Source organism: Sus scrofa, chromosome 1 (genome assembly GCF_000003025.6).
Source record: "Sus scrofa isolate TJ Tabasco breed Duroc chromosome 1, Sscrofa11.1, whole genome shotgun sequence".
Taxonomy (NCBI): Eukaryota; Metazoa; Chordata; class Mammalia; order Artiodactyla; family Suidae; genus Sus; species Sus scrofa.
Window position 1 is genome coordinate 44528653 of NC_010443.5, and position 20658 is coordinate 44549310.

Consider the following 20658-nt stretch of genomic DNA (forward strand, 5'->3'; position numbering starts at 1 on the left):
TGCTGAATGCAGCTGGAGCAGGACTCTATTCTAGAACCTTTGCTCTCAGCCTTTACGGAGACACGGCTTTGGTTAGGAAACTGCCCTCCCACTCTTCCCACTTTGTTACCTTTAGTGTGCTGCACAGCGAGGTACAGTGAAAGACCTTATTACTTATAGCCTGCTAGAAAAGTTACACCAATCTGTCCTGATTATGTCAAATTTATTTAAGTGTCAGGTTGTTGACAATTAATATTCTAAACAATATTTCCCCCCCCGACCTGAAAGCAGGCATAACTAGACAGAATAAGGATTTAAGAAGAGTTTAACAGGGACTATAATCAGACTTTGATAATTTAGGTAGAAACAAGTAATTCTATGCCAGGACAGATACAAAATTCTGGCACAAGAGAAATTCACATTCAGTTATTTACAGTGAGTATAAATCCTGAAGCTAAGGTATACAGAAAGAAATATGGGGATCACCAAAAATCTTCATAATTGCCATGTGGCTGAACAAAAGCAGCAGAGAAGAAAGAAGAAATAGAATGAAAGCATTTGTGTATTTGCAAAGGACAAACATCATAGAACAGTCTCTTCAAGGCAATCCTAAACTTTATTATCTTTTAAATAAAAGAGAATGTGTTTAATAATAGTTTGCTACTTTGCAGACTGGTGGGCATATTTAGCAAAACTGTAAGAAGTCTTCTTTGTTATTGTCAGAGATATATAAGAAGACAAGGAAGCCACTGGAAAGACTTTTTTGAGAAAATAAGGGGTGGGGGGGAGAGCATTAGGATTATAGGGTGCAATAATACCATGCCAATGCTATGGTCCTACTGACCTAATGGGGTGGAGATGGGATAGAGAGAGATTAGTAACATATCTGGGCATCTAGTAAAAATATCCCAGTGACTTCATCCAAACATTTGTGTAAACATCACCTCATCAGTCCCAGAGAGTTCTACAGGAAACAAATCTAAATGCTCCTCTGCTGTTCTAAACATAGCCAGTCAGCCGGCATATGTCTCGTCTGTAAATACCCTGTCTTACTTGGAAGTCTTTATTTTAATATTTCCCTCTTAAACTGAGGGTTGCTGAGTGTGTGCCATGTTTGCTTAGGATCTCTGCTTTAAGGACCTGCAGGTTTCCTATTCAGTAGTTTTTAAACCAAAATAAACAACCCATTCCATCTCTCATAATTCTTTCTGCAATAAGAAGATGTACTAATTGCTGAAAGCTTGCCAGGGTCAAGTTACTAAATATTGCCCTAAGTACTAGGAACCAGTGAAACAGTTAGCTAATGATTTTTCTTTGACATATGGCACCAGAATTTGAAAAAAGATTTTTTTTGGCCTTATATAAAGTAATTTTTTTGCAAATAGCTCAATAGAAGCAAAAATTAAATCATGTTTCGGTAGAAAGTTTCCCAATATGCTATTTAATGGGCTAAAGGTATAGCAATAAAGCAGGTGATAACGAGTAGCTAGACCTGTATTGTAGATCCAGGTTTTTGTTGAAATTCTAAACTCCTTTAGCCTAATTTCTTTAAGCCCTGTAGGAATATTATCCTAATTTTGTCAATAATCTGAGCCACTGGGCTATTTAAATGTTCTATTTCTTCCTATCATTTTTTGATATTTTCTATTGCTACTATCATGCCTAGCAAGGTTATTCTTGAGTTTCTCAATGGCTGTCAGTACCTTAGACAATAATTGTAATAGCTGGATCCTTCCATAGATACTCAGAGCTTAGGTACTAACCAAACCTGGCATCTGATAAGCTTATTTCTATGGGGGAGATATTATACAACACTGTCTGACCGTTCATACAGTTCGAAATATACTATAATGATGTCTGAACAATGAAGAGGAACATGGGATAATGTCAAAGGCTCTGTGAGCCTGTAGCTGTGCTATTTTGTTCTTCACCAGTGGGGAAGGGTTTGCAAATGAAATAAGAACTAGTAGGACAGAGCAGGGGCAGAAGTTGATATGCTTTTATAGTAAATAAGCTTTGTAGTTCAGGTTTGGAACTTGGCTATAGACAGACCCATTAAATTCCATCAGGGAAAAATAGGTATAATGGTGCTTTCCTTAGTCCTTTGAAATTATTAAAAAATCTCCCCATATTTCAATGTAAGTATATTCCAAATAAACCCAGCCTGGGTATATGTCAGGGCCAAGTGCAGAAGGTTGGCAGCCCTGCAGGCCTCCCCCCATATTTGGATGCTCTCATGCTGGAAGGACAGGAAGGAGAAAGGGCAGGACCATCATCTAGCGACTAAAATGTTTCTTTCTTTCTTTCTTTCTTTTTTTTGAAATTCTTAAATCTATACTTCAATAAGTCTGCATAGATGTTCATTCTTAGTGATTTAATCCTTCTTATGCAGGATATTTAGACAAAAGCAATGTCTAGACTGTGCAGAAGAGATGAAACTGTTACTCCACCTCAATTTACAATGGTCCAATGTTATTTCATCTCATGTTTATAACTGCTTATATCACTGTGAATGTTTCTAATTTGTAAAACATGATGCTGTGTGAAAGGACAGTAACATTTCTGATTATAAGTTTTTGTTTCAGGTAGTAACACCCAGGGATTGGAAAGCATTGGTGAAAAAAACAAATAATTCCCATAATATACATTTACATATTCATTTTGTTGATTCCCTAGAATTTTGTGGAATGTTTCAGAATCTCTGCTATTAGGTTTCACAAGAATTCTTATACTTCTCTAAGTAAGAAGGGCAGCCTTTAAGTAGAGAAAGACAAAATAATATGAGCACAATTGTGAGAAAGGTCAGTTACCTTCTGGCTGCCCATTTTTCTGCTGCCACCCCTACCTCGTACACGTGTGTCTGGAGTCGGTGCCTCTCAAGGACTCCTGTAGGGTGCACTGCCCACCACCTCCTCCTCCCACTGCACAGGAGCTCACCCTCCTCTCAGGGAGGTGAAAATGAGGGCACAGACCATGCCAGACAGTTTGGGTTCAAATTCTAGCAGTGTGACCTTGGTCAGATCATTAAACCCCTCTGTGCCTGGGTTTCATCTGTGAAATGGAGATAATGCCAGTACTTATTTAATAGGAGAAGAATGAATTAATATATGCATGTAGCTTAGAACAGTGCCTGGTATGTAGTAAATACTCTGTAAGTATTAACAACAATTATTATTCTTGTATTTCATGTCATTTTCCTTTTCCCTCAACTTTGCTACTAAAATTTGCCAGGCCTGTGTCTGTTGCCTCCCTACCAGCCCTTTGAGGTCATATGCCTGCTAGTTCTAATTTATCTGTCGACTAGTGTTAATGATTTTATATACCACTGGTCCCAGGGAGATGGCTGAGAGCCAACTATCCTGGCTGCCTAGCTGTTCCTCAGTCCGCGCCGAGAGAGCTCCTGCCTCGGCGAGATCCTTGTTTTTGCTGTTCCCTCCTCCTCGACTCGTCCTTCCAAGATGAATTCTCTTGCTTGATTCAGGTCTCTACTCAAGTTTTACCTCATCCGAGAGGACTTTGCTGCCACCTCATCAGAAATAGCAGTCCCCATTCCAATACAACCATTATTCTTTCGCCCCCTTTCTGTTGGATTTTTGTTCATAGTACTTATTGCCACCTGACATAGATTTACTTGTTCATTAGTTTATTTTCTGTCTCCCTCCATTAGGATGAAAACTCCAAACAGCAACAAACCTGTTTTGTATATTGCTGTATTATCAATACCTAGGACATAGCCTGGTTTGGAGTAGGTATCCAATAAATATTAGCTTAATACCTGATTAAATTACTTGATCTAAAGAAATACATCTTAAAGGGCAGATATTTTAGCTGGTGTGGGAAGATGAAAGGGAAAGCACTTTAGACAAAAAGGGCAGTCCCAGGGCCATTTAATTCCTCTCACAAAGACCATGTCCTTTTTCCCATTACGGAGGAGTTAATCACATCTGTGCTCTCACCACATTATATATGCCTTTCTTATATAAGCAACAGCACCTCCTGTGGTACCATTTCTGCTCTCCTACTAGATTGTGGTAGCATCCAGGACGGGAAAGATACCTTGTGTCTTGTGTTCCCTTAGTGGTTGTCTAAACATTTGTGAACCAATGCGTAAGGCTGTTGTTGTTCTAGTTTTCATACTGCCTGGATATTACAAATAAAGGGAATCAAAGAGATGCTAGAATAACTTTTATATTTTTTTTCACAGCTGAAGATGGTCATATGATTTGTTTAAATTCAGATGATGTTAGATCAGCTGCTTTAATGGAAACCAAGAATGAGGAAGGGTTAAACTATATGATGCTTGCTACAGGATGCAGCCAAGGTGAAGCAAATTCTGAGGGTCCTCTAGGCTTCAAGGAATCTGAGTCTTGTGGTCTGAGGAAAGAAGAGAAGGAACCACATGCAGACAAAGATATCTGCCAAGAAAAACAAGTGGCTTACTGCCCTCCTGGCAAGCCTCAAGGCCTGAACTATGCCTGTCTCACTCACAGTGGATATGGAGATGGGTCTGATTAATAGCTCTGTTTGGGCAATGCAGAGTTGAGATAAACACTCCTCCCATTAAGTAGTCACTGAAAGAAAACCTAGTAGAATGATAGATATTGTGGTGTGGTGGTCTATGACTCTGAATTAACACTGGAAAGTTCCCGAATTCTAATCTTGGTTCCAAGAGCCATTTGGTTTTGGTTGTGACAATCCCCATACCAACTGTCTAACCTTCAGCAGAATTCTTGAGGTGACCCTCTGAACATGTGGAAAGCTTAGAAAGACTTAAGAGCCTCAAAGGGAAACTGCTTTCTCACTCCAAGCATACATCAGGCCAGTCTGGGCTGCAACAGCAACACCTTAGATTGTTAGAGACAAAGTAGCTATGTTTGGAGACCTGAAGGAGGAGCATGAGAAGCATACTCAGGGGCCAGCTGAAGTACAGATTACCCCCCAAAGGGACAGAGGAAATGACTAAATAACTCTACACACAAGAGCACCTACAACATTAGGAAAGCTATGGCTAAAATGCAGTCTTTAATGACTAATGTAAAATATCCCATATTTTGGAGGCTTGGAACAGCAGCTTCAATCATATAGAAATAGGACCATAAAGATCTCTACATCCTAAAGTTTAGCATTCCATGATCTTTGGGTCACATAAACATCGCCCTCTGATTTGTACGCTATTATAGAAATTAGCTAATATGGAGATAGTTTTTATTTGCCAGATCTATGCTATACATAAACTGCTTAGGATTATATTTACTATCAAATTTTCTTTAAAATTAAATATGATTATATAATATTAATTCAAGCTATGTGATTTTTAGCAGCCATACAAAATAATAAATATCTAAATGAAAACTATTAAAAAATTTCTTCAAACACTCTGATTTTAAAGGCAATCTTTTTTTTTTTTTTTGCAGTTACCCATTTAAATCTGAAAGCCTCAAGTGCTCTAACAGTAACACTAATGAAAGTATTCTCTGTGTTTAGTTGCAGTGTACAGGACGTTCACAATATATAAAGAACCCTTTGATTATAACATTCGCCAAAAGCTACTGTGGAAGAGAATCACATATCCATTTTCATCTTAGATCATTTAGCTCATTTTTAAATTTGTCTACTGCCTGAGAACCTGCAGAGATGATTGGCAGTATGGTGAGGGCCACAGAGAGGTCAGTGTGGTAGTTCTGTGGTGAACAGGCCCCAGGTAAAGATCCAGGATTTGTGGCTATTCGGCCACATCTGTTATTCCACTGAACTAGGCAGAATATTTTCCCTCTGATCTCACCTTCTAGTGGGCACTGATTATTCTTTTTGTTAGCTCATCATATGATGCCTCTTCTCGTGTTGGGCAATTCCTCTACCTTGATTTTCCAAGTGGGAGCTATTTTTCATTTGCTTCCCTAAGATCGCATGCAGTAAGAAGGCAGGCGAGTGACCCTAGCCCCCTCCACCCAGACATACCCACCACAGGCTTCTAATTGAGAGTGAAGGAAGCAAAGAAACAGGGACCACAGTGAGTTGCCCCTGGTGATGGTGGCAACTGCAGTTGGTCAGGCTTCCTGGATGCAGTGTCCAGGGCCAGGAGAGTCCACAGAGCCAATCTGGAGCCTGGGGCTCTGGCAGCCAGATGGGCTTGGTTCTGCTGTTAGCTGAGGCTCCCTGTTCATAGCCTTCAAGTTGGGTTATCAAGCTCTCCCAGGGATCCTGTGACTTACTTCCCTATCTTTTTAATAAATATTTTTCTTTTAAATCATCCAGAGTCAATTTCTGTTTCTTGCAACCAAAACTTTTGCTCTGCCAGTGCCAGATCTTTATTTTGGAATACACAAGGGATCAGAAGTGTATTTTCAGATTTTTCAGTATAATACATTTGCTTTACAATGTGGACAATAGAAAAATTTATAGGATATCTGAAAACAGCCTGTAAAGTATCATGTGTTAACTAGGGTATAAGTGCAAATTAGTAGTCTTCTTTGTTATTCATAATGAATAATATCAGTAGAAATATTTACTGCATACAATAGCCAAAACATGGAAACAACCTAAATGTCCATCGACAGAGGAGTGGGATCAAGAAGATGTGGTACATATACACAATGGAATATTACTCAGCCATTAAAAAGAACGAAATACCAGAATTTTTTGCAACGTGGATGGACCTAGAAACTATCATGCTAATAAGTGAAGTCAGCCATACAATGAGACACCAACATCAAATGTTTTCACTGACATGTGGAATCTGAAAAAAGGACAGACTGAACTTCTTTGCAGAACAGATGCTGACTCACAGACAATGAAAAACTTTTGGTCTCCGGAGGAGACAGTTTGGGAGGTGAGGGGGATGTCCTTGAGCTGTGGATGGAAATCCTGTGAAATCAGATTGTTATGATCATTATACAACTAAAGATGTGATAAATTCATTTGAGTAATAAAAAAAATAAAAATAAAAATAAAAAAAGGAAAGAGGAGAGTGGATGGGGTAGGAGGACAGTAATTAAAAGACATCAAAAAGACATGACATGGTTAAAAAAAAAGTAATTGATAAAATACAAATGGCTGGTAATGTAGAAAACTAGGTATGCTAATTCTGGAAAAATTAGATTTTGTAATCAAGAGGGGAAAAATTGGCAATGGCTAAAATTTATACTTGTTAAAATGTGTTCTTCATCAAAAATTAACAGAATAAAATCATTGATAATTTTTTAATCTTCAAAATATGATCTGAGAATATCAGACTTGAGAGGAATAATGGCTCCCCAAATCAGAAGTTATAATTGGTATAAATAAAATAATATAAAAGCTAATCAATAAATCTAACCTTTATTTGAAATTGTTCAATGAAAAATAATCCATTAGAAAAATATTTAGGTTGAAAAGGAAAAATACTGTTTGATTTAACATTGCAAATTGAATAAAGATTTACCTCCATAAAATTAATATGTTGCTATAATTCTGTTGAAAATGCCTTATTCAAAATGCTTTATCCTTGGTCCCAGAAACATTCTATGTTGCTTACCAATCCTGGTTTTCACTGACCTGTTGGAATGTTCTTGCCTATTCTCTGCTTATCTAAATCCAAGGCATCCTTTAGGATTAGCTCATATTCCACCTTTTTGGAAAGGCTTGTCCCTAACTCACTCCCTTTTCCCTTCTCAGAATTACTATTGCCCTTCTTGCCTTTTTTTTTTTTTTTTGACATTTCTTGGGCCGCTCCAGTGGCATATGGAGGTTCCCAGGCTAGGGGTCGAATCGGAGCTGTAACCACTGGCCTACACCAGAGCCATAGCAACAAGGGATCTGAGCCGCGTCTGCAACCTACACCACAGCTCACAGCAATGACGGATCCTTAACCCACCGAGCAAGGCCAGGGATTGAACCCTCAACCTCGTCGTTCCGAGTCAGATTCGTTAACCACTGAGCCACGATGCGAACTCCCCTTCTTGTCTTTATATCTCATTTGCTGGCAGCCACAAGTATTTCAATTCTATATCTATGTATTTTATCTACTTGAATAAATTTCAAGCTTTCCAAAGGCAGGGTGATGTCTTTTAACCTTTTATGTCTTTAATCCAAAGTAGGTATTCATGTTTAATAGATGAATTGGCTTTCTCCTCATCCTTTTCCAACACATTTCACAATCCTTCACTTTTAGCTCATAGAAGGGTGCCAGAAGATTGGTCTATTGCTGAGAGGGACTCAAGAGGATTCTTTTTATCCAGAGTTATCTCTTGAAATTTAGATACATTATAGAAGTTGGTGGACTGCTTTAAGGTTCAGATAAGACTTAGGTGAGGCCAGAAATTCTGGAAGGCCTTAAAATGATGGTAAAGGATGGTAAAAACTTAAAAAAAATTTTAAAAGTTAAAAGAGGCAGAAATGATCATTTCTGCCATCTTAAACCCTACTTTTACCTTCAGAATGGCCATATGGATGTGGAGTAAATGTTATAAATGATGAGGTGTCCTGGACATCTTTTTGACCTTTTCTCTTTGGTAAAGAGGGGCCTGTCCAAATTTGCTTTTTGTAGTTGGTCAAAGTTATTGGGTGTCCAAACCAGAGATCTGTCCCAATACTTCTTGGCTTCTTCATCAAGGAGCCAAAATATATGACCCAAACTCCATTACAAACAGTTTAGAATATTTCCCTCCAGATTTGTTTTTCTTCCCCAGTGTGAGCTTATTTCATGGCTAGAGTAGTTGTATTTCTCCTGTTTTTTTTTTCCACTTACTTTATTGCATATGTTTTCCCCCTTATCATTAAAAATTCTTTGTGAATGTTTCTAGTAACTGCATGCAATCCCTTAGGATGGATATACTGTAGTTTACTGCTCCTTTGTAGATTCATTCACTCATTCAATAAATCTTTATTGAGTGGTTACTAGAAAGGAAGCATTGTTATAGGTGCTAGGAATAGAGCAATAAACAAAACCTTGATGGAAGTTACATTCTGGCATTCTAGGTGAGGGAGAAGACATAGTAAATTAAAAAACAAAAATATATCTGACAATACAATAATAGGATCATACATCATGATCAAGTGGGATTTATTCCAGGATGCAAGGATGGTTCAACCATCCACAAATGAGTCAATGTGATACACTGCATTAACAAAATAAAAGGCTAAATATCATATGATCATCTTAATAGGTACAGAAAAAGCATTTGACAAAATTCAACATCCATGTATGATAAAAACTCTCAACAAAGTGGGTATAGAGGGAATGTACCTAAACATAATAAAGGCTGTATATGACAAGCCTCCAGCTAATATCATACTCAACAGTGAAAAGCTGAAAGCTTTTCCTCTAAGATCAGGAAGAGGATAAGGATGCCCATTCTCATCACTTTTATTCAACATAGTATTAGACGTCCTAGCCAAAGTAATTAGACAAGAAAAAGAAATAAAAAGCATCAAAATTGGGAAAGAAGAAATAAAACTATCACTATTTACAGATAACATGATAATATATAGAAAAACTTAAAGACTCCATCAAAAACTATTAGAACTGATAAACAAATTCAGTAAAGTTGCAGGATACAAAATCAGTACACAGAAGTCAGTTGCCTTTCTTTATCCTAATAATGAACTATCAGAAAGAGAAATTAAGAGAAATTTTATTATTTTTGTTGCTATTTATAATTGCAACAAAAATAATAAAATACCTTGGAAGAAATCTAACCAAGGAGGTGAAAGAACTGCATTTTGAAAACTGTAAGATATTAATGAAAGAAATTGAAAAAGTCACAAATAAAAGAAAAGATATTCCATACTCATGGATTAAAAGAACTAATATGTTAAAATGTCCATACTACCCAAAACTTTCTAAAGATTCAATGGAATATCTATCAAAATTCCAATAGTATTTTCACAGAAATAAAACAAACAATCCTAAAATTTGTATGGAACCACAAATACCCAAATAGCCAAGGTAATCTTGAGAAAGAAAAATGAAGCTGGAGACATTATGCTTCCTAATTTCAAACTATATTGCAAAGCTATAGTAATTAAAACAATAGTGATATTGACATAAAACAGGCACATAGGTTAAGGGAAGGGAAAAGAGAGCCCAGAAATAAATCCACACATATATGGTCATTTAATTATGACAAAATATGGAGGCAAGAATATACAATGGGGAAAGTTCAGTACTTTCAGTAAATGATGTTGGTAAAATTAGACAGCCACATATGAAAGAATGAAATTGTATTGCTATCTTATACATAACTTTTTAGTTAACAAAAGCTAACTGAAAATGGATTACAGATTTGAATATAAGACCTGAAACCATAAAACTTCTAAGAGAAAACATAGTTGGTAAGTTCTTTGACATAGGTCTTGCAATGATGTTTTGAATCTGACACCAAAACCTAAAGCAACGAAAGCAAAAATACACAAGTGGAACTACATCAAACTAAAAAGCTTTTGCACAGCAAAGAAAATTGTCAACAAAATTAAAAAGCAATCTACTGGATGTGAGAAAATAACTGCAAATCATGAATCTGATAAGAGGCCAATATAGAAAAAAAATTCATATAATTCAACAGAAAAGGGGGGGGTAGAGGGAAGGAGGGGAGAATGGTAGTGGGGTTAGATCATGCAGGTTACTGTAGGCCACTGGAAGGAATTAGAATGAGGGTGTCAGAAATGTAGCATGAAAAACAAGGGTGTGTGGAAACCTGGAAGCCAAAAGAACAAAGTGTTTGAACCAGGATGGAATTATGAACTGTGTCAAATATTATTGACAGGTAAGGTAACCATGTGTCTCAGTTTGCCTGGGATACTCCCAGTTTATGCCTTTGTTCTGGAATATTACCAGTGTCCCTTTCACACTTACAAGTGATCTTGTTCAGACCATAAATTATATGGTCCCCTGCGGTGGACATGGAGGTGTGCTGTTTATATCATCTTTCAAGAGAACCTGTTATGGAGAGCATGGCTAATTGACACCTCCAGCTGCTTTACCTTCAGATCTGCTGTAACATTCATGCCAGGTCATACTTCCCTTGGGCCATTTCCAGCTGATGACTAAACACAGGGGAGTATCAGGAATGGGCCATTCCTGTCTGGTGTGGACATTATTTGACCACTAACAGGCCATTTTGACTTGGGGACTGGCTTCCTGTCAGTCTAGCGGAGACTTTCCCAGAACTGCACTGTAATCTCAGGCTCTCCCAATCCAATCTTTCCTTCTCTCTCTTCTTAACAGGTGACAGGCCTACACTGCAATCTGAAGGCTTCTTTCACTTCCTCTTTCTCTCTCCCCCCTTTATCCTTCCGAGGTATTTCTCCCAACAAATAATTTGTACATCTATTCCTCTTGGCATCTGTTTCTTCATGGCCCTTAATTAATACGGAGTACCAGGAATGGCTCAAGAAAACAGGTAGCAAGATGGGGTTTGGGGTCTGGCTCAATCATCACCCAAGTGGCTAAGAAGACCTCATCATGAGTGGTATGTGGGGCCATATGTGGTACAATGTGGCAGCCTAAATGTGAAGGATTTCACCAGTGGTGAACTAGGAAAATGTCCCACAGAAGGCAATACCTTTAACAGTGTGACCATTCAGGTGTTTGAAAGATAGAGAGAGAATAATGCCCATGAGGACAGTGGAACTGGCTGGCTGTTATAATTTGTACTGATTCCCTGCAGAAGGATAATGAGAAGTTAAGGGTATGCTGCAAATAAAGACTAAGCATAAGAGCTAGAGGATATTTCTGATAGGTTAAAACAAGGCACTGGAGAGTAAGAGTAGACATGACAGAGGGGCAAGCCTTGCATGTGATAGTGTTACAGAGCTCCAGAGGGGTTTAATTGCTCAGTCAAGGTGGGTCTGTTGAGAAAACCTGACTCTGAAACACTGGATGGCAACATCTGGATGAATGCCGCAGGAATTTGGCTCAGCAGTCCCCCTCTCATCCTCAACTGCTTGTTGAGATGGCTTGCACCTCTATATTAAGAGCTAGCACTTTCTCTGTATGGGAAGATAATCCTATGGCCTCTCCCCAGCAAGGCAACAGGGGCCCCCAAGGGAACCACACCCACCTTCTCTCAAAACTGGTTGATAACCAGGGTTAAATCCCAGCATAACCTGACTCAGGATATGCTGGGTCTGAAAAATAAGGAAGGGGATTACATCTCAAAGGGACCCTAAGAATTAGCTAACAGCTAATGGTGGGAGCCAGGGGAGTAATGCTGGAATTACATTTGGAGGGTACTTGAGCAAGGAGGTGGGAAGTAAGACTGGATAAACAATAATTCATTCACTCAGTGGGATTTCCTGGGACATGAAATTTTAACATCTTGGAAAATACCCAAGTATTTTGGCTAGGATAGCCTTGGAAGCCTGGAGAAAACAAAGGCCCATGCTGAGGTTCCCTATAGATGGGAGAGGAAGCAATAAAAAGGCAAGGGAAGTACATGGATATACTGTGTGATTCAGAAGACATGGATATATTTTGTGATCCTGAAGACCCACCAAAGGACACACCAAGGTCAATAGGAATATGCTGATGAGAGGAGTGCTTCACTAAACATCACTAAGCAGCTCAGTGAGGGCCTCCTCAGCAGGCCAGAGTTGATGGTAGGAGAGGCCATTCTGGATCTGGGCTTGTTAAGATCCATGGTCATGACACAGCCCTAAAATAATAAATGTCAGATGGCTGGACTTGAGCACTGGAAACCAGGGGATGTCCATGATGATGGAGAGGCAGCCAAAGAAGCTTGTCCATAGGGAGGTACGGAGATGGTTAATAAAGTATGTTGTCCCCAGGAAAAAACAAAAGAGCAGCAGTGCTTACAATTAGAAAAAAGGCAAAAACGGAGGAGCTAAAGCTGATGTAGTCACTCCAGTAAACTCATCATTTTCAGATCAGTAACCTATTGACTGAAGAAGTAGGACACATCCTATAACACCATCCACCTCAGGGAGCTGTGGCCATTTACACCAGTACTAGGTACTGGAAAAAGGGGTTATCCTCAGACATTTCAGACTATGAGACACAGGGTCTGAGTTGACATTGATATTGGAGACCTGAAGCATCATCATAACCTCTGTTAGGGTGGGGTTTATGGAGCAGGTATTAAATTGAGTCCTGGCTACTATCTAACATACAGTGTGTCCACTGGGTCCATGACCCAACTGGGGGTGATTTCTGCACTCTTTAAATGTGTCACAGGGATGGACATACTTGGTGGTTGGATCACTGGATCCTTGGTCTGCCAGTAAAATATATTCTGGTGTGGAAGTAAACCTCTGGAACTGCTGCCTTCTTTTCTTCCCTCCCCTAGCCAAGAGAGTAAGTCAAAAATAAAACAGACTCCTGGGGAACTACAATGATCAGTGCCAGCATTTATGTTTGAAAGGTTGCAGGGTTCATCGTTTCTATCATACCTCTTTTTAATTCACCAGGATTCCTGCAAAAACCATCTGGAGCCTAGAGGGTGATAGTGGAGCAGCACAAGTTAAATCAAACTGCAGCTGAAATGCCAGGTATAGTACCTTTGCTAGAATATATCAATAAGGCTTCAAGTGCATGGTATGTGTCTTCACATCTGCTTCTCAGAGGATCTTCACTGATGTACTACCTTATTGATGGGACAAATAAAAGGTTATTGAAAATGATCTTCAGGTTTACATGGAGCTAACTGATGGCCTTGACAACCATGTGTGTTGTGGAAGCTAAGCTAGAGTGGGTACAAGAGAAAATGGAAAAGTTAAGTGGAGAGAGCAAGAAGATGACTCATTTAAAGCTTGTTGCCATTTAAACGGAGCATAGAAATGAGCTAGTAACTGAAAGGAGATGGGGTTGCTTTATTTTTTTAAGACAGGAAACATTGCAGCCTGTTTTATGTTAATGGGAATGACCTAGTAGAGAGGGAGAAATGATGATGTAGGAAAGAGGGAACAGTTGTTGAAGGGATGTTCTTGGGCAGAAGACAGAGACTGAGGATTGATCTACAAGTACAAGAAAAGGAGAGTTGACACTAATTACCTCCTAAAAGTCAAAGCACCTCTTCCCACTCATTTTCTTTTCCTTTTTTTATGGCCACATCCTCAGCATATATCTGAGGGGCAGCTGCAACCTAAGCCTTTAACTCACTGCACTGGGCTGGGGATTGAACCTGTCTGTGCCTCCACAGAGACCAGAGCCACTGCAGTTGAATTCTTAAACCACCTTGCCACAGTGGGAATCACCCCACTCCTTTTAATAAGAGGATTTTCTTTACTGAAGAGAGCTTTCATATGGTTTTTCTTTCTTTTTCTTCTTCTTTTTTCAAAAACATATACATTAAACCTCAGATCGACCTATATTTTAAAATTGGTTTTCACATAATAAAGTTTTAATGTAGTAATTTGTGTTTTTCCCACAATAGTTAGCAGGACATGCTCAATGTACTTAATATCTAATTAAAAGAATAAAGAATGTTGTAAGTCAAGAGGAATGGGATGATCTCTAGGCTTACTGCAACCTTTTAAATCCTGAACTTGTGTCACGAGATGTTAACTAATAAATGCCAAAAGAATGGCATAGACATTAGGTGTTAAGAGTTCCAATACGAGTGAAGCCCTTGCTGTGACAGTGTGGAGACAAAGCTCTGTGGAAGAGGCAGAACTTAGGTGAGATTTTGAAGAATAGAGCAGTCAACTAGAATGTGTTGAGTTCTCTGGTAATTTCTAGATTATGTACCCTTGAACAAAATTGTCTGATGGTGAGCCTGATGTTTGCCTGAGAACTGTGACAAGATGCTGTGACCTTCATTCTGAGCATCCATATGGACACAGAGGACAAGAAAGCATGAGAACTAGATCAGGAAATGAGCAGACAACACGCAAAGCATTTTCTATAAAGCCCCTTTTAGAACTCTTCTCTTTATAGTAAAAAGGAGAGTAAAGCGTGTATAACTGAGTTCAAATTAGATATTACTCCAAGAAAGGAAGTGACAAAAATTAAATATGCACTCTAAAATGGCAGTAAAAAATGCAGTCAGAAGCCTTTATAATCTGAAAGATATACACTTTTTTTTTGTCTTTTGTCTTTTTAGGGCAGCACCAGCGGCCACTGGAGGTTCCCAGGCTAGGAGTCAAATTGGAACTAAGCTGTGAACCTACACCACAGCCACAGCAACTCAAGATCTGAGCTGCCTCTGCGACCTACGCCACAGCTCACGGCAACGCTGGATCCTTAACCTACTCAGCAAGGCCAGGAATCAAACCCACATCCTCATAGATACTAGTCGGGTTCCTTAACCTGAGCCACTATGGGAACTCCCAGAAAGATATACATTACTAAGTGGTATAATTTTGTTCTGTTTTAACAGTTAATGTCTTGTCCTTGCTGTTCTGTGACACGAGGAGGTTCAATGGTACCTGTACTTTTTAACTCATTCTCCTCAGACCCAAAACCTATATTAACCTTCAGCCTGGTACATTTTGTGGTGGTGAGGCAGTGTTTAGTTTTCTTTTTTAGTTTCAATAATTTTATATCTCAAACAAGAAAGGGAGATGGTAGTATCTCAATGGCAGATTTTTCAAATTTTCAGTTCTTAAACATCAAATAACCAAATGTTCCAAACTTCATTGCAAGACAATAATGCCTGTATTACTATTTTAAAAATTTATTAGCTAGATAGTTTGAAACTATTAAGTATAAAAGTGTGAGGAAAATCTTCCTTCTCACCAAACTCCGTTAAATACAACTGCACCATGGTTTTCCCTTGGGATAAGAGCCTGACACCTCCCTAGGCTCTTATCTTACTCCTTTCAAAAAGTACAAGCAAAGAATGTGTTTTTAGAAGAAGCCTTTGAACAAGGAAGAACAAATATCATAAGCTCTGTCCTTTATGTTTCTTACTGAATCTGTCTGTCAATGTCCTCTGTCAGTTTCTGAGTGTGGAGGAGAAACTGCCTGAGGTAACCCAGAACTTCACACTCCACAAAGCAAGGGCAGTGCTTCCATAGATATCAAGAAATTCCATAAAAAAGCAGGTACAATGAAAAAAAGTAATATGATATTACAGGGAAAAGTATCCCATTGCTTTCTGAGGTGGATTACACATTAGGGAAAATGCACTAAAAAAGAAAAAAGAAATAGGATTGTACCTAGTAAAAATAAACAGCAATAATGAAAATTAATTTTTTGTTTTGTTTTCCATCCCATTTCTTCCTAATACCATTACAGGCACAGGGAAGATAATGCAGCTGCCAAAAATAAGGGCAAGGCTGTAGTAATGAGAATTTGCAGGAAAAGAAATAAGTTCTGACATTCTCATCAATTGAAAATGATATTTTAAGCAATTATGTGTTTAGAATTTTAAGATATTTGCTTTGCTTTTCTTGAGTGAAAACCATTTTTATTTGAAGTATTCTAAAGAAGATTTCAAATCATAAGGTACATAAAGTATTTTACTAGTTTTAAATACATATACAGACTAAAGTGTGTACTCCTTAAATAAATGTTGGTGAAAATTTCTAATTGGTAACTAGATGGCTAGAGTCATGCAAATACTAAGAATCAAAGAACTTTTAAGTCTTTAGTTTTGTTTTCCAAAGTTTGATCTGCCTTTAATCTAAATTTCTTATATAGAATGATAATTATATATTTATTAACGTATGCAGTTTTGATAGGAAATGGACGTAATGATGACAGAGAAGGACAGTTTGAGTTAGTGATTTTGAAACTCTGGGAGATAAGTAGAACTAGAACTTACCAGGAGATTCTAAGAACTGAACAATGGAATAAAAAATATGCTGCTGCTGGTGAAAGAAATGAATTTCATAAAACAAAGGAAATTTGGAGGTCTTATTTCCATTTTAGAGGCATTTAATAGGAGTACATTGATAAACTCATGGAAACACTGTAATCTGACGCAGACAAGACACCAAGTTGAAGAGAACTTTAGATTTTTCTCTAATTGAGTTAAATATGTTTTAAAGTAAAAAATTCCAAGTAAAGGGTAATATTTTTACCAAAATATTAATTATTCCAGTAAATTTACTCTACATTTCTCTAAACAACTGTGTTCTTTAAAAATTAACTTTTCAGTCAAATATTTTACTCTTTCCCCCCAAAAAGAATTTGTCTTTTTTCAAGTGAGCTTGGATTGGCAGAATCACCTCTGCCGACTCTGCCAGCGGCTACCCTGCCTGGACGTGGTGTTTCCACTGGGGTGGAGGTCAAGGCTGGAGACAACTGGGCGCTCCTCCTGAAGGCTGTCTTGCCTTTTTAGGTTATGAGGGTCTCTCTGTGTTTAGGATAACATGATTGACAGCTCCTCTCCAGCTCCAATTAGCACCCTATAATTTATTAGCTTCTGCTTTCAGATTATGCGTTAACTTCACAAATATTTCAACCATGGAAACAGCAGCTATCAAGTGTCTCTTTCCTGATCCAGCCCTCTGGGGCTGGAGTGAAATACAAGGAAAGAGCAGTACAGTTGGTCTGTCAAGTGAGAATAATCATTTGTGTCTGTGCCTGTCTGAGGGCACGGGGTCTCTGATTTCTCTTCAGGCAGACATTAGTGGTGTGTGTGTGTGTGTGTATGCACGTGTGTGCGTGTGTGTATGTGTGTGTGTGTGTGAGAGAGAGAGAGAGAGATTTGTAGATAAATAGATTCTATTGTGTGGATATGATATTTGTACAATGTGTTTCATTTATTCATCAGAGATGGGGGAAAGCCAGTATTGAGGAGATCTGAAATTTATGTTTGCTTAATCCTGTTGTTTGCATAAATGTCAAAACTTTGGTTGTGTACAAAAAGCAACTGTAATGATATTGCCTTTAGGGTGTTCTTTCCTTAACTCCAGATTTTGGAAATACGCCACAAATAATGAATAATAAATCCTAAAACTCTTGAAGGGATCGAACAAAGACTTTCATAAGTACAGTCAAAACGTGAATTTTTTGCATGCACATTATCCACAGACTTAAAGTAGTTATATAAAGGAATCTTAGGTTTTTTGGTTCCACTTATTTAAAAAACTCTTTACATTTTTCTTCCATGCTTTGACACCTAGTGAATTATGTTTAAAAATGCAACTTATGGAAATGGCATTTATATGGAAAGCATTCTGTCTAAGTTTTATTTTTTAAATCTCCAATTCCGAAGTAACCAATCGCTAAGTGCTTGAAGCTCCTTGTTTATTCCAATAGAAGGTACCTCCACATAAATGCAGGATTTATGACTCTAAGTAAATGGGAGGTTAAAATTACCTTACAAGTTGTTCCCCAGATTCGAAAGGGCACAGAAAATGCAGTACTTACTGCAGAAAGAGTGGCAAGAGAAGCTTCCGGCCAGGGAGTCTAGGTCCCAACACCCACCACATCTGCCCTCCCTCCCATCCAGGCCCGAATCAATCTTAAGTCATTGCTAGAATTTGCCACGCATTGAAATAGAACTTCAAAGGGGAAATGAGACAGGATGGCAACTCCTATTAAACTAAAGGAGTAGAAGAGATAGAATTCCCTGCAGTTGGATGACTGAGTTCTCAGCCAGAGGGCAATCGGCAACAGGATTACTTGGTGGCGGAGAGCTGTCTCTCCCCTTTTCGACACCTCTCCCTCAGCTGAGGCCAAGTGCAAAGGGAAAACCGTGGGTAAGGAGGACACCAGTGCCAACTGAGATGATTAGAGGTGAATCTATCTTTCTCAGACCCCATCTGGGTATAATATATACAAAAACATCATGTTTACCTTTTCTCATGTCATCCCTCCTTTCCTCAAATGTCCTTTTGTCAACTACTAGGGCCTCCTCTAATCTGCATGGTTTCACGAATATTAACAAGACAAGCATAGGAATTCATCCTTCACATGACTTGGTTGGCCTAAAAGAATGTCAAAAAAAAAAAAAAAAATGTCAGTTAGGGTTGTGAATTCACCAAGAGTCCCTTTGAAACTCTTATTACACAGAACTGAGTGATGATAGTGCCAGGGCATCTTGCACTTCTTCTCTGGGAATGTATAACACAGAGGGAAAGGCTGTGTTCCGTGTTTCCTATGTGCCAGGTCACTGGAGCCCTGCTCAGCAGTCTGGACGGTCTGTTCAGGACCGCCCCAAAGGCCAGTTCCAATGAATGAGTCTTCTCATCAGCAACCTGATATTCAGGTCAGATGCAGCTCAGGAGAGAGGCTTCAGTAATCAGAACCTTGTGGCTGGAAAAAGGCTCCCTGTGGGTTCTGATCAGAGATCTTGGGAGGGCTAACCTAGGGGGAGCACAGGGAAAGTCTCCTGGGAAGGAGGGTACGACTTGGAAAAGACGTCCAGCAGAGAATGCTCTGCCTTCTTCCTCATCGGCACACTCAGTGGCCAATCTTTAAAAGCCTGCAGAGACTGATGTTTATTTATGCTTGTATACACCAGTGATCCATGCCAATGGAACATGGATTTAAAAAATCCACAGAGAAGTCCAAAGTTAATTTTAGTTATTGCTTCAATGTCCAAACCTCAGACTAATGCTTAACACGACTTGGTCAGGTTGGGTGTGAAGAGCTTCAGTGCAGAGAGACTATAAATATTGAAATGAATTAATAAGGAAAGAATAATTCCTTCCTGGAGATGAATGAAAATCTGTATCTGGCTGAATGGTCTATAGGCAGTGCCATTTGACCCTGAAGTCTGGTCAATGTCCTATGATACTCCCTTTGAGACCTGGGATTCCATAAATTTTACAGTGTTTGAATCTTTGCTACCCTGCCTTGCTTCCCTTCTTTATTCATCTACTGTGGAGAAGGTAGGCCTGAGGTTGAGCATCTCAAGATAAATCAGAAGTGGACCAGCAGTTACTGCAGTGGATAATGGTGCAGTCTCTGTGCCCAGGCTGCCTGGGTTGGTATCCTGGCTCTGCCACTTACTAGCTATATGACTGGGCAGATTATTTCTCCTCTGTGAGCCTCAGTTTTCTCATAGGTAAGGAGATAGATGATAATAATAAGTACCATACAGAACTGCTGTGAGGCTTAAACAAGTTAAACATATAAAGTCTTCAGACCAGTGCCTGGGGCATGACAAACAATTAATGCTAGTTATTGCTATATGCAGTGCAGTTAGTTATACTGATTGCCATTATATCTGGTGCAATAAAATCATTTGGAACCTTCCACCTGAGCAAAAACAGTAATAGGTTCTTGTAATGATCACAGTCTACTTCACAGGTACCAGAATGATAAAAAAGGGGATGGGTAACTGCTAAGCCATGCTCTGAGCAGGGTCCCTTAACTGCCCCTAACTCTTGAGATAATTATCCAAGAGAAATTATATTTGCCTCGTGTTATAATGAAGGTGAGGATTTGAATTACTATTTTATGTTTTCACAACCTACAAGGGCAATTTGGGGCATAACACCAAATCTCTCTCTGTAGTGAAAAGAACACACATAACTTTGGCATCAAGGGAAAACAGAACCATTAATTTCTTAATTTCTTTTTTTTGGCCTCATTGTAGGTTAGCTGATAAAGATATAAGATAACCACTGTTTCAAAAACGTTTTTAAATTTGACTCTACTATCTTGAGAGTCTAGAACTTAAGAAGTAATAATACCTTTCTTTTGGAAAAAAACAGGAGTATTACTCTTTTTAATAACAAGAATTATAATAATAATCTCCAGGGTTGATGTGAGGTGGAAAGGGGTTCACAGATTTCATAGCATGGCAAACACTTTGGAAAACCACAAAAAAATGTAGTAATTTT

At 38.7% G+C, this 20658-nt stretch overlaps 1 protein-coding gene and 1 long non-coding RNA gene across 11 annotated transcripts in view; one reads left to right on the plus strand and one right to left on the minus strand.

The window, feature by feature from the left end:
* The window catches only part of ROS1 (ROS proto-oncogene 1, receptor tyrosine kinase), a 125908-nt gene extending 118776 nt beyond the window's left edge, over positions 1–7132 (plus strand). For 8 of the 10 annotated variants that reach the window (XM_021089102.1, XM_021089087.1, XM_021089103.1 and 5 more), the window contains one exon: positions 4184–7132. In XM_021089102.1, the coding sequence (XP_020944761.1) occupies positions 4184–4494 (311 nt within the window). In that variant the 3' untranslated portion in view covers positions 4495–7132. Of the gene's footprint in view, positions 1–3646; positions 3725–4183 lie in introns of all 10 variants that reach the window. The other 2 variants (XR_002343222.1, XM_021089113.1) reach the window with 2 other exon arrangements.
* LOC110260270 overlaps positions 1–20472 on the minus strand; it is a 34224-nt gene extending 13752 nt beyond the window's left edge. The window contains exon 1 of the long non-coding RNA XR_002343256.1: positions 18236–20472. This is a non-coding gene — a long non-coding RNA (uncharacterized LOC110260270). The remainder of the gene's footprint in view (positions 1–18235) is intronic.